This window comes from Stigmatopora nigra, chromosome 1 (genome assembly GCF_051989575.1).
Source record: "Stigmatopora nigra isolate UIUO_SnigA chromosome 1, RoL_Snig_1.1, whole genome shotgun sequence".
NCBI classification, from domain to species: domain Eukaryota; kingdom Metazoa; phylum Chordata; class Actinopteri; order Syngnathiformes; family Syngnathidae; genus Stigmatopora; species Stigmatopora nigra.
In genome coordinates this window covers 22872825-22889492 of record NC_135508.1, presented here as the reverse complement: position 1 = coordinate 22889492, position 16668 = coordinate 22872825, and the positions used below count along the sequence as shown (strand labels likewise).

The following is a 16668-nucleotide window of genomic DNA, read 5'->3' as shown; positions in this document are numbered from 1 at the left end:
TCATTTAGACTGTTTTGGACAGTTTTTTCCCTAATTTACAAATTTTATTCAATTTCTCAAAACTGCTGGTCCTCTATCTGATTGGAGGAAACTGGTTGGCTCAGTGTGAAGTTGATCTACAGGCAGAATGGACCATGCTGATGTAGTACCCTGAATTTGCAATTATTGCTTTAAACACAGGGGGAAATAATCAGACAGGTCAGTTGTTGTTATCTTCAAGCCAACTTTTACTGTAATGCCTGAAGATCCCCCGCGTTTCAGCAATATGAACCCAGACATAAAAAATCGAATACCGATCCATACTCTTGCTATTTGGCTGGAGGCATCAATAATCAAAGACCGATAATCATCCAATCCCAAAACTAGTTTCTAACTTAAACACTTTTAGCATGTGACCATCATTAATAACTTACACACTTTAGCCTATCACACTCACATGAAACATTTGCGTCACATTGCATGTCATGGAATTGGTATGTGTGCCATGGATGTGTTGATTAATCACATAGCCAAACACCATGCAATCATTTTCCTTTTTATCACTATCTGACTCAAATAACACTGACTTTGATTATTTGAGGAAAAGGCTTCCCGAAGTATTGAGTGGCATCATTCTTTGATTGGGAAAAAGAGTGCATCTTTTTGTCTAGGGCAACGCTGATTATCTTAACTCAGTGTCATTCGGGAATGGGCGCAACTGGCTGACTGGACTGTCATTTTCGAACTGTGTGCCTGTCGGTCATGTGCATTGTTCAGTCAACTGTGAGCATACTGTCATGTTCCTATCACTTCCATACTCGTTTTCTAGTACACAGGGAATCTTTTGTCTGCCCACACAAACATTCTTCTCATGCACTCATATTTTAGATGTCTTTTATTGTTGGTTACGCTACGGTTTTAACATCTTTATTATGTACTAAAACAATAAAAGCAGTCATGATTAAGTGTGACATGTCTTGACTCCCAAATTCTCAACTCCATTCCAAATGTCCAACTATTGAACGTGAAGAGTGATCAAAACAAAAATTTAGCAATTTTATTTCTACATCAGTTACAACTGGTACATCAGTAGAGTTACCCCATTTATAAAAATGAGCAATTATGCATTTACAGTTCTCATTTACTTAGAGTTGCTTTCCCCTGTTGTGGGCCTCAAAGAAGACATTGCTCGCTGGCTCTCTGGTTTGTCAGCACTTGTGACAGATGAAACCCCTTCTGCCTGTATCTTCACACGATGTTTTCCAGTTTTGGAGTCTGCAGTAACAGGGCGGCTCTGCGACGCTGTCTGGCTTTCAGCTGTTGATGGCCGCACAGAAGAAGAAATGGCCTCGTTCTGCAGTACACACTTGGAGTCCTGAAATTATTTGATATATTTGAATTTGCAATGTTATGAGTCCAAATCAAGCTGCAAATAACAAATGTAAGACAAACAACGCCATACAGTCATACCTCTACTACTTACGAATGCCTCTCGGTAGGAATGTTTCATGAGCGACTCGAGTAACTAAAAACATCCAAGTTACGAAATCCCCTAAAATATAAATGCATTTCTTTATCAATTATTTTATTTTGACTTCCCCTTATTAAGCGATTTAAAACTACAAATGTAAAGTGGCACATATTTTCACACACACACGCACACACACATGGGGCACACAAAAGTCTAAAATTTACTACAAGGTGGACGACTTTCGGCCCTGGTAGAACAGGCTCTTTCCGTCATCTGGTGGACAAACACGGGTATTACATCCATAGCGGCTACGGGAGATTTCAGTGGGCCAAGGATCATTTTCCTATGCTTCATTAATTTTAAGACATTAATACATAATTTCCTTATAATGTTCTCTCATTTTTGTGTTTTTCCTCACATCTTTCATACAAAATTGGGACACTTTGACCAATTCTAAAGTCTAGTTGGTAGTTGTGTGAGGACCGTGGAACAAATTAGAGAATTTACATGTAAAGTACAGCTACTACTGAAATTTTCAAATATGAAAAGTCTTGGAACCAATTAATTTTGTATGTAGAGGTATGAATGTATAGGTTAACTTGGAATGGCATCACATGAATGGAATGACAGCTTGTTGCTGCTTCAAACTTTGAATTTTCAGATGTTATGTCTTTCGATATGAATTGCTACTTTCATGACCCTTGAGACGTAAGGTGATGTGTGTATGGCCGTGCTAGTGTGTAAAAGCTACGACTGAGAAACTAATCCAAACCTTCTTGTTAGGATTTGGCGAGGCATCAGTTATTTTGCTGCCACGTGGTGGCCCGGGGGTCATTACGTCCGGGTCCAAGCCCCAGGCCCTGAGACGTTGAATACCTTCCACAGAGCGGCTAGTGGGGTTGATTTTCTGGACTGGTATTCGAGCGGGTAGATCCCATGTCCCTTTAAATTCAGGCCAAGCACTTCCTTTCTGGTGCATAACACATAGAATAATGACTGATATTGTTTAACCACATTGCCCAATATTAAACAATAACAATGACGCACGTTTTTAGGGCTTTACCTTAACTGTTCCAGGAAGTAGGTGTCCATTATTGTCTGCCACAAATTTGGTGCAGCCTTTCCGTGCTGTGGGTGCCTTCAAACGAAAGGTTATATTGCTTTGTATATATATTGTAAGTACATATTTTTAGCATGAGTATACAACTTGTGTCTACTGTTTACACTATGCACTAAGCCAATTTTACAACTAAAAGTTGTGTTCAAAAGACCCAATGAATAAGTGCAGCAGCCTATGTCAACATCATTGTTTGCTCCCTTTTTTGGGAATGGGGGCAAGGAAGAGTCAATTTTAAAAAGGTCAAATCTGAGCTGCTGAACACACAAAAGAAGGCTATTTCTAAAATTATTGTATTTTGATTTATGGACCTTTCTCAGTGTTTTAATGTTGAATGAATGGAATGTGAGAAGAAACTGTCGTACTCGAGGAAAACCCATGCAGGGCCAGGGAGAACAAGCCACACAGGTGGACCGATCTGGATTTGAACCCAGGATCTTAGAGCTGTGAGGCCAGTGCGCTAACCACTCAATCCACAGGGCCACCAATTTTTACATATACTCATGAGAATATTAAATATTTTATAAGCACTGAGCAGATCGCTGATGGACAAGATGGACATTATACTTTTCTGCATGCATATTTTCATTGATTAGCAACTGCATAACAGTGTTGCCAAAATATTTCATTTAGCACTTTAAAAGTGGTAAAATGACCCTAAAAATCACATCTAATTTTAAAATGTTTATTCTTAAATTCTGAGTAGAGCTCTCAAGAAATAAAATTTGAAAATAGACATTGTTAATGGCTCTCTGTGTCAAAAAGGTTCACAACCCCAAGTATAATACTTTTGTAATGTATTCAACATAAAAACACTGTTGTAATGATTTTAGTGACCTTAAATTCAGGCTTCGTCAGACACCAGTTCTGCAACCTTTTAGGGTTGAAGGCATCATCGTACTGAGGATAGAAAGAAAGATTCCAGATCATGTCCAATGTGAAAAAGGAAGATTCAGTTTTAAAGCATTAATGTTGACCTGATTTGCTGAATATCTGGACGACATTTCTGTAGATGTTTGCGGCTCGTTGCATAGCAACCCAACCACGTGACCTATTGTAGCCGATAGTGTCGACTACAACGTCACTGATTGCAATAAATAAATAAATAATAAAAAGAGGAAACTCATGGGAAAGGGTTGTCATAAGGTACCATTCGTTTATCTTTGTTGCATGGTGAAAACAGTATGAAACAGGTGCCTAAAGGAGACGATTTGTTGCTAGTGCTACATTGATGATGACCTTTATTAGTAAATAAATAAATCACGCAACAGTAAAAACGTGTATTCGGGATTTTAACGTAATTTAAAATATTTCAAGTGCAGTTGCATACATTTTCAATTGTTAACACTCGTGAAAAGAATAGATAAGTGATGTAGTACCTTGTTTTTTTGTGTTTCAACGCATCTTATGTGGCAAGAAACGAGAAAGCCAAATAGATTTTAAACATAACTAAACACTTTCGTTGTCAGCCATTTCCCATTAGTACAAAAGAAAAATAGTTGTGAACATGTTATTTACTATAATTATCTTTAATATTGCGATTTAGCAGTGTGATTGCGAGTTGCCATTTTTTGTGGCACTTGCGTCATAATTGTGCGACAGTTTAGACGTAATAATTGCGCGCCCCCTCATCATTCCCAAACTACTTTTTTGTACTTCGTCGATGACGGAATACTATTGTTTGCGATATAACAGCCATATGAAGTATTCTTAGTTCAGGGGATGATTGAACCCCATTTTATTATTGTGATTTTTTGTATTTAAATTTGACCGCCAGGAGCCTTATTTACTTAGTGTATTTCCGATAGGTACTATTTGTTAGCCGCAGCATGGTACGCTCCTGTTTAGGAATTGGGTCATCCCCCTTAATTTGGCAAATAGACTTACTGATGTGACCAAAGTAGATGCTTGTAAACTGTCTTTCCGCTTATAAGTAATTAGATCCGTGCTGATGTTCCAGAAGTCATGGAACCAGGTCCGTCCTGTCGCTCATCTGCCTCCTACGATCCACCTATGGTTCCAGCTGCTGGGAACTCTTATGGCTCACGTGGAGAAGTGCAAATTCCTCGTGACGTCAAAACACACTTTCGAGTGTGTCGCTTCATAATGGAATCAGGTAACCAAGCGCGCAATAAACAATAGTGCAAAGGCATTTAGATCTGAAGAAGTAACTTAGGCGATGTCCCAATCATATATTTTTACATGTGATTCCCATTGACCCGATTTTGAAGATCTGCCAAAAACTCGTTGCGATCCATCACTAATATGTATCAAATGTCTGAGAAATAACCGCACAAATATAATTTTACGTTGTGGAAAGTCAAATGTTGTACTCTGGCTATCTTTTACCATGTCATAGTCGTTGTATCCCAAAAATTAAGTTTTAAGGAGAGTCCACATTTTCCCCAAACACCAATAACAAAAAAATCACAACGCCCCCCCCCCCTTAACAAATCACTTGGGCCGTACAAGTTGAAGTTGCAAATACGTTTGTTACATTTTTTTAATAAATTAATTTTCTGAACCGCTTATCCTCACAAGGGTCACGGGTGTGTGTCTGAGCCTATCCCAGCTAACTTTCAGGCCAGAGGGCCGGGATACCCTGAAACGGTGGCCAGCTAATTGCAGGGCACGAGGTAACGGACAACTTTTTAACGTGTCCTACACCTCTACCATGAATGTTTTTGGCATGTGGGAGGAAACCGGAGTACCCGGAGAAAACACCCACGTAAGCCTGGGGAGAAAATTTAAATGCCACACAGTGAGAACTGACCTAGAATCGAACCCCTGACCTCAGAACTCTTAGGGTGATGCGCTAACCACTTCTAGTTTGATTTGCAATATCTCCCAGTAAAATAAGTTGGACATCTTTTGCCGTCAGTGGCAGCCAATTTCTTAATACTTCTCATCTCATGTCATTTTCTGAACCGCTTTATCCTCATTAAGGTTGTGTAGGGCGCTCTACCAACGTATAAAAAGCTTGCTTTGTTCTAAAGAACACAATTGACGAGGAGAATTATTTACTGTCATCAAATAAATACAAAAAAACGTCTATCTTTTGCACAGGAGTGAAGCTTGGCATGCACTCTGTACCAGTGGCTACAGCGTGCGTGTTGTACCACAACTTCTTCAAATGCGTCAACTTAAGTGTGTATGAACCATACCTGGTGGCCATGAGCTGTGTATACCTGGCAGGCAAAGTGGAGGAACAGCACATAAGGACCCGAGACATTATCAACGTAAGCCACAGGTAAAATCCTCTCGCCGTATGTGGGGGGGAATGTTGCAAAGAAAAAAAGTGCACAACCACAAGAAATCAACAGAGCAAAAACAAAAAAAACACGTTTAAATTACTTATATACTAATATTCTATTTAGTGTAGTTGTTGAAAAGAAAAAAAAATAAGTAGGTAACTTTATTCCTCTAATTTAAAGCACAATGATCGTGTCTAAATAAAGATCCTTTTTCAGCCTTTTCCCGTTCTGTGTGCTGCGGTTGTCGACTGAAACACTGTCTCCAACATCTCAGGTACTTCAACAGTGGCAGCCCTCCTTTAGAATGTGACAAGGAATTCTGGGACTTAAGAGACAGCGTGGTGAAGTGTGAGCTTCTCATCCTCCGACAGCTCAACTTCCAAGTCTCCTTTGAGCACCCTCACAAGGTGTGTTGGACGGTCCACTTTTTTTTCCATCATAGTTTTGAGCGCTTTTCTGGAAGTGGTTCTTCTATCTCATCCTCGATCTAGTATTTACTTCACTACTTGATGACAGTGAGATCACTGGTGAACCGCCACGCTTGGTCGAGATGCCCCATTGCTGAAACTTCCTGGGCGTTGCTTAGAGACTGCTACCATGGATCCATGTGTATCCGGCACAGGCCACAACACATCGCTATAGCGACACTGTATTTGGCTCTCACCAGCTACGGAGTGGAGCTTCCTGTTGGAGAGAAACATTGGTGGCAGGTGTGTATGTGGGATTGGCTAAGAATTTTGTGCACTCAGCGGGATCTTTTTATTTCTCTTCAAGTTTGTTACGTAGTTTTGTGATAGAGGACAAAATCTCTATACTAAAAGCAGATTTGTATTTGCTTATGTGCGTTAATGGGGTGTGCTCAATTATCATACTGTTTTATATTATATATTTTTTGGAACATGTTAAAATTATGAAATTAAGAGTTACAATTTGACACACAACCAACAAATACTTCAAGGATGGGGTTAGTTGAGTGCATGTAGTAACAACATATTAAGTAGGTAAGCCATGGGAGAAAAAATAGATTATTAATAATAGACATTTTGCATTTTGCACCCAAAAATGAGTGAAAATGGGAGCTCATAGCTGACAATTAAAAATAAATAAATGAACCAAAACATCAGATAAAAACTATAAATAGAAAAATTAATAACTACATGAATAAATACAAGTAAAAAGAACACTCGATATAATTACTAAATTAAGAAATTAGATGCCAAAACTAAAAGTGAATCCAAATGTAATAATATGAATTTAATTATTCAATAATTAAAAACGCCCTGCGATAATGTATTTATTGGTATTCAAATCAGGCGGCAGCCAATTAATTATGTGCGTTCTTTTGGGTTGAACTGTTTGCTTGTTGATGCCAAGTAGAAGCTAACGAATAGCTCTTTTCACCAGAGGTGTCAAACTCAATTTGATTCGTGGGCCTACATTCATGCCAAATAGATCTTATGTAGGCTGGATCAGTTTATTTTGGCCACAAAATGGTAACAGCATCCATTGCCAGTTTAAGTGAATTGGACCTCTAACGTTGTCAGTGGCGGGCAGAGTTAATTTTCTGTCACTTCCTTGTCATGTTAAGGTACTTAGCGGTCACATCCTCTAAATTTGGGATAATTTGCTATTGATTTTTAGGAAATTACCTGTGTGTTACTTCCTGCTGATCTTTTTGGCCATATCCAGGTTACCTCCTGTTGGTTTTGCGTCATTTTGGAAATGACATTTTTACATGGGAATTAGGGAAATCAATGGTCTGATCCTTGGATTTTCTGTTGCCAGTTCCATTTTAAAATCAAATTGACACTTAATAGTCATCTGTAAAAATAATAAAATGAATATATAGTATGTTCCAAAATCGATTTCTAATGACAATGAAACACAGGAAGTATAAAAATCAAGCCGTCTGACCAATAAGTGATTTATTTTTACAAATTCTTTTCCAATGTCGCTATAGGATTAACGAGAGTAGAAATGCCAATGTGTTGTTATACAGTTCAGTAACCTATTATATTTGATTGAAGCTTACCATCTACTGCTCCACTTTTTGACAGTCTTCACCCTGTTATATTAATCTGAGAGTAGTGCACTTAAAAATGTTCCATTGTCAAGCAATTTCACTAATGAGGTCCCTTTTATGGAAGCTCCGCTTTGCTCTATTTAAATGCAAATGATAAAAAAAAAGACTTTTTTTCCCAACGGCAAGAAATTCTAGGTTGTTTGAAGTCATGCCTACATATGTGTATGTGTGCAGGTGCTTTGTGAGGGCGTAACCAAAGCCCACCTGGATACCGTGATTTCTGACCTTCTCCAACTGTACGACATGGAGGCCAAGTGTGTGTGAAGACATTGCTGGCAGTCATGCACATGCGAGATGCCAACTGTTGATGCACCTGTGCATCTATAATCGCCAATGCGTCATTTCTGCGGGCTATTGTGTCCGTGTGTGTGTGTGTGTGTGAGGGATTTGGATAACTGTGCCAAGAACTCAAAACTGCACTACCGAAGGGTAACACAGAGTGGAGACAATTCATTTCCTGCCTTTCTAGTTGCAGATATGTTGGTGGTGCAGTAAAAAAAGACATTCTCTAGGCTTGTATTTCTGGTAGCAAAACAACATTGTCCAGACATTCAACTGAATGGTTAGTTTGTTAGTGTTAATTGCCCATTCTAACAAAAATTCTATATCGGTCATCACAACAAAATTTGAAAATACAGACACAGAAGACAGTGCAGACCTAGACAATAATGACAAAATAAACATGGATAGCTCATCTTTCCATTGCATACTGAGTTATATTTGTGTGTATATTTGGTATTTGCAGGCATTTTCCTTCTTGGAGCTGTTTTTAAGAGCTAAAAGAAAAGACATAGAATACACTCAGATTTCACAACTTCACCTGCACATTCCAATAAAAGCAAATGTGAGAACATTATTCCAATTACCTCTTATTTTAGTGGTTCTGTTTTTTATACAAGTTGCTTAGTTCCAACAATTGTGTGTTGTCACTAGTATTTTCACTGCTCCCCCAAATATGAATGGTGGACATCGTGCATAATGGTTTTAACTCAAAAGTGCCCAATATGTCACACTTGATCTCAAAGTGCAAGGTTCTCGTTTTGAGGGGAATCTGTCGGTCCTTACTTTCCCACTATTGGCTTTTTGTTTTGGTTGGCATACAAGTAAATCAGTCAAGCATTAGCCCAGGAACTAATCTCATTGTCTTTTTAGCCCAGTGGTCCCCAAGCTATTCCAGAAAGGGCCACATTAGCTGTGGGTTTTTATTCCAACCTGTAAGAGGAAACCTTTCCACCAATCTGGTGTCATAGAAGTGTAATCAGTGGATTCCAGTTAGGTGCTTCTTTTTTCAGCAGAAACCTCATTGGTTAAATTGTTTCTGTTGGATGGGTCGGGAAAAAAAACCTGCACCCACAACGGGTTGGAGACTTCAGCTTTAGCCTATCATAGACCTTTGTACAAATGACATTCATGACAGCAATTCAGCTCTCAATTTTGCTTTGGTCACACAACACATGCACTCACGTGTGTCGGGACAGTAGTGAATCAAAAAGTTAAATATTCATCAGAAAAATGTTGCATTTTATCTATATTTCAATGCAGTGGTGTTAATTTTAGTTTGCTCTTTCATGTTAGCTCATTCTGATTTGGTTGTTTGAAAATGAGCACATATGGCAACAAAGAATGCTAACCCCTATGAACTTTAAATTCTGAAGCTAGCTACTGAGGATCAGCTCTATTGTGTTTCTTTTCTCATGCACGAGGGACAAGTCGGTGTGAGTCAATGTTTACGCAAGTCCCACACATCCCCACCCAGGAATTCCTAATTAGCAGATCATTAGTGAACATTAAGGAGAAATGCACATGGCCACCATGTCCGGCATATGTATTTCCTCTCCTGTATATTTGGCCGCCTTTATACTAATGCAGAATGTGAACATTTTAGCTAACCAGCCATTGTGTTCAGTGGCAATCAAATTGTATATTTTGTAAGGCAGTTTAACATTAAAAAAAAATCCTTTAGTCACAGACATACAGTATGTATACCAATGTTATTTTCACTCTTATGGGCCTTAGTCTCTTAATATCTGAATAAAGAGAATAGGCAATGCTGAATGACAAAGTCAACACGTCGCCTTGAGACATATTTTTTAGAGTAAGTTTGGTGTACCTCAATGTAGCCTACATGGCTTACTTCTACCATATTTTGCGTAAAACGTGAATCTAACAAACTGTCCAATGCATTGTAATTATTATTCAATCTTATATTTAGTTGAAGTGTCATTTCCGAACTGCTATTTTTTGGAGTACAGCTTTTCTATTGAAATGTGTGTAAATATCTGCATCATTGTTTGTCCAATTAAAAATCATGAGCTGTTTTGATGATACAAAATAACCTTGCAGTACTTTCTTTGTGTTAAAAAGACTATATATATAATAATATGTTTTGGTTGCTAAGATGAATCAAGACATGGAGTGCTCCAGTGTCATAAACCTAGAAATCTGTTCACACGCAGACAGACTTCAGGTTAATGTGTCGGAGAGAAGAAAAAAGAAAGAAAAAAAACCTCAGTGCGGGTTATTTCAGGTCGCTCTGGTTTTATGTTGCGCATAAGACACAGAGGCTTAACTACGTGTGTGAACACTGATGCGCGGCAAATGCACTCTGGTTGCATTTCTTTCTATATTCCCTCCCCCAGCCCTTTTTTTTTAAATTTCACTCTGTAACTGTTTGTATTTCTCCATAAAAATACATATGTGTATCACATGATCCTCCTTTCTCTTTGAATGGGACATGGCGTGCATTGCAATGGTGTCACGTGCCACGTGGAATTCCTTCCCCCCGACTCGTTTCCTCTTCCTCATCTGTCACACTCCCACCGGTGTAGCTATCGGGGGTAAACACTCTCTCCCCATCCCAGATGCTCTCTCTTCATTTCACTGCCCTTTCTCCATATTCCTTGTCTTCCCATCCACCCTCTCTACTTGTTTCCGGCCTTTTTATCCCCCTCTCTTCTCCTCCCTCTTGTCTCCCTAATGTTATATTAATAATGGAGAGGAAGCATGTTCAGCCAGACTCCATGAATTAACCATCAGATGGGAAGGAGAACTAGGGGAAAGAGTCAGGAGTATGGAAAGGAAGAGTGATTTGGATTGATGGAATTTTAAGCTTGGAGGGAATGGCTGAAAAGAACGTTTGTGGGGAGTAAAGATAATGAAACAGTGTGCTTTTTGTATGTACGGTGTGACAGGGTAGGATGAGTTTGACATTTTAGGTCATTGGCTGACATTGACAGTGATAGACATGCAAGCGGGAGGACAGGAAAGACTAGAGTATGACAAGGTAGGGTGAGTGTGGCAATTTAACTCATTAGCTGTTATTGTAAGCAATAGCTATCAAAGAGGGAGAGGAGGGAAGATTCAAATATGTCAGTGACATTTTAACTTAATGGCTGGCATCGTCATTGATAGAACTCCAAGCGGGAGGACAGGAAAGACTGGAGTATGACGGCCAGGCTGGGTGTGACATTTGAACTCATTGGCTTTCGTTAATGGCAGCAGACGTCACGGCCATTTTGAATGGGAGGGGCATGTAGCGACTGATTTCTCCCAATCCAAATGACTGGGACAAGTACCACCATCAATAGTAATGAATGAGTTAAACGTGACAAGAGATCATCTTGACATCCTGTTATTCTGTGACTGTAACAAGCTGAAAGAGGATTTCTTGGTACATAAAATGCACTAGTTAGTGCTATGTGTGCTCTTTCCTTTGGATTTGCAAACTGAGAAGCATTCGAATTAATATATAAATCACCACTGCTGGCGGCAACACGTGCACATGACCTTAAAAAGTGGAAAGTCCTTAGGCACTAATTTAAAATGGTTAATTTCAAGGACATTTCTGTTTATGTAACTAAAACCAAGCAAGCATGTCTGTATTAAGGCACTTAAATACTAATTTGGTCCTATTTCCTGAAAACAAGTCAATTGTAGACCCTTAATTCAAATTTGAATTGTCATTATTTATCATTTGACTTTTATGCTAAATCCCAAATGTTATATTTTGAATCCCTGCAAAAGCACACATTTTATCATAGACCTTAAATCCAACCAATATGCTCATTGATCAAAAAATACTATTGTGTGACTTGACTATCACATGCAATTTTTATTCAGATTTCACCTCTTACAAATTGAGTTTAAAAGTCAGATTTTTTTGTACCTATTTATGGAAATATTGAAAGTGCTCATCCGCCCATGAAACTGTGTCAGTTTTTTTTTATTGCGCTCCTGGGACATGATGTGATGATAAGAGAAGGAATAGATGAAATTGGAAACAAAGCTTTTCATCAAAGTGTAAAAGTGTGTGTGTCTACAGTCCAGAGGAAATGGTATCTATTTATATATTAATCAGATTCATCTATAAATAGCTGTCTCTTTCTTGGCACTTTATGTTTTGAAATGCTTCTTTTTCTGTGTCCATGAATTTACAGTGTATTGCCAGTGCATTGGTATTGCATAAAAGACGCGATGATGGGTTTTCAGCATGAGCGTGTGTTGTCTTTCAGCACCGTGGACAGTGCCTGGGGCCCTTGCTTTGTTGATTTGCGCTGAGCAGAGGAAGAGGAGGAGTTAGAAGCAGAAAACCGACGAAAACCGAGGCAAGAATACGTTTCACGTATGATGGGCTCTATTTCAGACTATGAATGGCATGCTCCTCAAACTTGGTGGGTTACGATGCTTTTCTGCCGGAGGAAGGACACGTTTGTATATGTACATCTACATCTAAATCTAAATCTAAATCTAAATCTACATCTACATCTACTTCTACATCTACATCTACATCTATATCTACCGTATTTTCACGACTATACGCCGCATGATATTTTTAGCCGCAGTGTCAATATCGAGTGCTATTTCTGTGTTTTACACACAAAGGACGCACGTTTTTTTATAGACGCAACCAAGCATAGCAATACAAAACATACACGCTACACCCACACGCTAAAAACATGTTTTTAAAAAGGCAACAGAAGCAAAACTTAGTTCGATTGCACTTTATTTAGCCATTTTACTATGTACTCACATCATCATCACCCACAAATCCATCAAAGTCCTCATTTTCTGTGTCCGAATTGAACAATTGTCCATCGAAAACGCTAGTTAAAACGAGTTTTATACGTTCGTCCAGGTGGCCACAATCCATTCGCAAATAGTAGCTAGCCCCGTGCTGCTTGCCATCCTTTGTAAAGCTGTGTTGATGCCCATGTCCAGTGTAGCTTGCGTAACTAGCCCGGCGCTGCCTGCCACCCTTCGTAAAGCTGTGTTGATGTCATATACAGGCCACAATCCATTTGCAAATAGTAGCTAGCTAGTAGCTAGCTAGTAGCTAGCTAGTAGCTAGCTACTAGCTAGCTAGTAGCTAGCTAGTAGCTAGCTAGTAGCTAGCTAGTAGCTAGCTAGTAGCTAGCTAGTAGCTAGCTAGTAGCTAGCTAGTAGCTAGCTACTAGCTAGCGTAATTTTTCCAATGCTACTTTCTACGCTTCGTCAAGCTGTGTTGATGTCAATGTATACAGGCCACAATCCATTGGGTGTATTGACAAAAGAACGACATACATTGGACACTCTTAATTGGCCTTAGATATGGGTGTGAGTGTGCATGGTTGTCCTTTGTCTCCTTGTGCCCTGCGATTGGCTGGCCACCGATCCAGGATGTCCCCAGCCTCAGGCCTGGAATCAAGATGGGATAAACACCAGCACCCCCTGTTACCCTGAGATGAGAATTTATAAATCCGAAGACAAAAATAATTTGCAGTTGGGTGTCGCCACGAGAACCAACTGAAGGAGTAACTTGTTATTGCAGAAACTGGTACACAAAATGTGAAACCAAAGTCATCAAAATTGGTTAAAAAAAAAACATAAGTTGCCAAGAGAAATTAAAAAAAACTAATCATTTACAATATGTATTTTGCAGTTATTTTTTTTTAGACGTGCCAATCATTTAATTGGCAGGCGTCTGATTTGCAAACAATATTTGTATGTGGGAATGATACCAAGGAACAAATATATCCACAATTTTAGAATATGACTTTCAGTAGATAAGACTGTTATCTGAGATAGACAATCACCTCTTCTTTTTTTTTACAGGTATTGAGGATTTTCCACTTAGGACAATCCACTTTGAACGTTGGGGTTATTTTGTTTTACGTGTCTCTTTAACCCGCAATACCCTTCACTGTGCTGCGGTGTGTCAGCTGTCGTCACCACGCAGAAGAGTGTACAGAGGAAGGAGGGGGGTGACGTATGCACCAGCATCAGCATCACCATCACCAGCACCTCCTCCTCCTCCCTTGCTTGCTCGTGGATGCTGCTCGCTCGCAGGCTCCTGTCCGCGCGCGTCTCCTCCTCCAGAGATGTCGCAGGAGCATCTCCTGTCAGCTTGCCCTTTCTTTGCTCCTTTTCTTTTTTTCTTTGACACTTCACCGCTTCCGTCCCTGTCCTTTTAATCGTCAGCACCGAGCGACCGACCGACCGACCGAGCGGCAGGCAGGCAGCATCGCAGGCGGTAAGCACCGGCGCGTCCCCGCTACCCCATCGCCGCCCCCGCCCGCCCGCAAGAGAGAGGTGTTTGGAGCGGGCGAATCCCTCGCTCTCTCTCGCTCTCTCTGCATGCAGCTATCTCTCCCTCCCTCCATCAGCCGCAGACCCACAGTCAGGTGACGAACGCGGAGTGGAATATTCATCAGCAACGTGCTTCCTCCTCACTCGCCTTTCATCGGCTCCCCTCCATCCGACTGCGGTAGCCGGCTCACGGTCGTCTTCCTCCTCCTCCTCCTCGTCCTCCTCCTCTTCCTCTTCATCCTCATCCTCCGCTCCCGGCAGTGCCTCCTCCGCCGCTACGACCCCTCCTCCCGCTTCCCCGTGCGTCCTCTCATCCGGGCCGGGACGTTCTCCGCTCCACGCACACGCCAGATTAACAAGGGATTGTGGCTCTCCGCCCGCCCACTGATGCTGATGCTGATGTCCTTGAGCTCGGCCTGCACGGTGAGTCGCCGAGTCCGTGCGTGTTGGCGTGCGTGCTCGCGTGCATGGGTGCGTGACTCCTATTCACCCCACGCGACTCACTTGCTGTGATTGCGGACGAGTACGCGTGAAAATTTTTGGAATTTTCCCCAAAAAGACTTCAATTCGTCAATCGGTGAAAAACGCACGGGCCTGGTGTGTCATCGCGAGCCTTGCTGAGCTACTCTGATAGCCAAGCGGGCATACCGTAATACCCTGATAAACAGCGCTAAATGACGCGGCTGCAGCGCTTCAAAGCGAGGCACGTCTGTCCTTCCCACGGATGGTGGGCGAAGGGCTGCAGTCCGGCATTGTCGACGAGCGTGAGAAGCTGCCCGGGCCTCTTCTGAGGACCGACAGCCCTTTTCTATCCCCTTCTATGTCTCATTTCTTTTTTGTCGCACCTGACCGTACACCATCGGTTTGATCCGGTATCAGTACATTAGGCCCGGTAACCTTGCGGTGAAAGGGGCATAGGTTAATGGCGCACCTCGAAGCCAAAGGCCTTGAATTTGAAGCTACAGAACAGCATTGACTTGCTATGATTTCTATTGCTGCCATATATGTGATGTGAGGAGGAGGATGGCCATGATGATGATTAGGCACGTTTGAAGGTGACCAACAAAGGTCATCTTGGGTTTGAATTGGACCGGTGCCGCACGCCAGAGAACAGTGGAACACAGCATTAGCAAGTATTAACTGTGTGTGTGTGTGTGTTTGTGTGTGTGCCTTTGGAGGTGAAGCTCACGTGGGAGGGACATGCATGCGATACAAACTACATGCTAGCCATTGATGTCATTGAATGCACGTATTTTAGCCACAGTCAAAGCCAAGTTGGATCATTTTCATCATCAAGTTTAAAAGGCGATGAAGGAATTATAGGCTTTATGTGTGACCCCCCTGCAATATATTGCATTTCACAAAGAACATAGGCAGCATGTTGCTCGCAGCTCATTGTCGATGAAAGACAAACCAGACCCCCCCCCCCCCAAATGAACTTTTTTTTCCATTGTCTAACGAAAGAGGACAATAGCCTTCCTCCCTTGTAATTTACATTATAGGGCAAGTGACTATATTTAGTCACTAATATATATATATATATATATATATATATATATATATATATATATATATATATATATATATATATATATATATATATATATATATATATATATATATATATATATATATATATATATATATATATATATATATATATATATATATATATATATATATATATATATATATATATATATATATATATATATATATATATATATATATATATATATATATATATATATAGATATATAGATATATATATAGTGGATTTTAAATCCACTTTGTGCATAACAGGGTTCAATTAGTGAAAATGGATTGAGATTCTATCACCGTCAATGGCACTAAAACATGAGCATGCAAAGCTAACCAACCCACTTGAAATGAATTTGACATCCTTTGCTGTCAAAGGCAGTGAACAAGTTATGCTGCTGTGACTAAGAGATTTGTTCTGGAGTGACACAACAAACAACAACAGTTGCATGAACATCAAGAAAGAGCACACAGCACAGAGCAGGCGCATGTATTAGTTTTCATCACAAGTGCTCAGGTATGTGTGTGTGTGTGTGTACCCTGGATTAACCCGTCTGGCACACACGCACATGCACACCCACACAGAGCATACATAGGCCTACTGGCCTGAAATCAAATCCCAAAAGGACTGTCCTTTCTCTCAGCGGTCATTGCTGTTACC

General features: G+C 40.4%; 3 protein-coding genes across 6 annotated transcripts in view; 2 read left to right on the top strand and 1 right to left on the bottom strand.

The window, feature by feature from the left end:
• Positions 1-856: 856 nt before the first annotated feature.
• On the bottom strand, positions 857-3633 carry cfap126 (cilia and flagella associated protein 126). 4 transcript variants are annotated; one of them, XM_077728606.1, is made up of 5 exons: positions 3545-3633; positions 3405-3467; positions 2514-2588; positions 2223-2420; positions 857-1354 (listed from the first exon to the last, which is right to left on the bottom strand). In XM_077728606.1, the coding sequence occupies exons 1-5, from the start codon at positions 3569-3571 to the stop codon at positions 1121-1123; spliced, it is 597 nt and encodes a 198-aa protein (XP_077584732.1). In that variant the 5' UTR covers positions 3572-3633; the 3' UTR covers positions 857-1120. The 4 variants fall into 4 exon arrangements, with proteins under 4 accessions (XP_077584732.1, XP_077584749.1, XP_077584725.1 ...); XM_077728623.1 differs by lacking the exon at positions 3405-3467 and having other exon boundaries at positions 3545-3610; XM_077728599.1 differs by having other exon boundaries at positions 3405-3553.
• Positions 3634-4148: 515 nt separating this feature from the next.
• ccnq (cyclin Q) lies at positions 4149-8760 on the top strand. Its single transcript, XM_077728588.1, has 5 exons — positions 4149-4683; positions 5634-5817; positions 6096-6228; positions 6313-6531; positions 8079-8760. The coding sequence occupies exons 1-5, from the start codon at positions 4533-4535 to the stop codon at positions 8166-8168; spliced, it is 777 nt and encodes a 258-aa protein (XP_077584714.1). The 5' UTR covers positions 4149-4532; the 3' UTR covers positions 8169-8760.
• A 5426-nt stretch (positions 8761-14186) lies between these two features.
• atp2b3b (ATPase plasma membrane Ca2+ transporting 3b) overlaps positions 14187-16668 on the top strand; it is a 55165-nt gene continuing 52683 nt past the window's right edge. Inside the window, exons 1-2 of the mRNA XM_077721340.1 lie at positions 14187-14412; positions 14546-14891. The gene's annotated coding sequence lies outside the window, so the exon portion shown is untranslated. The remainder of the gene's footprint in view (positions 14413-14545; positions 14892-16668) is intronic.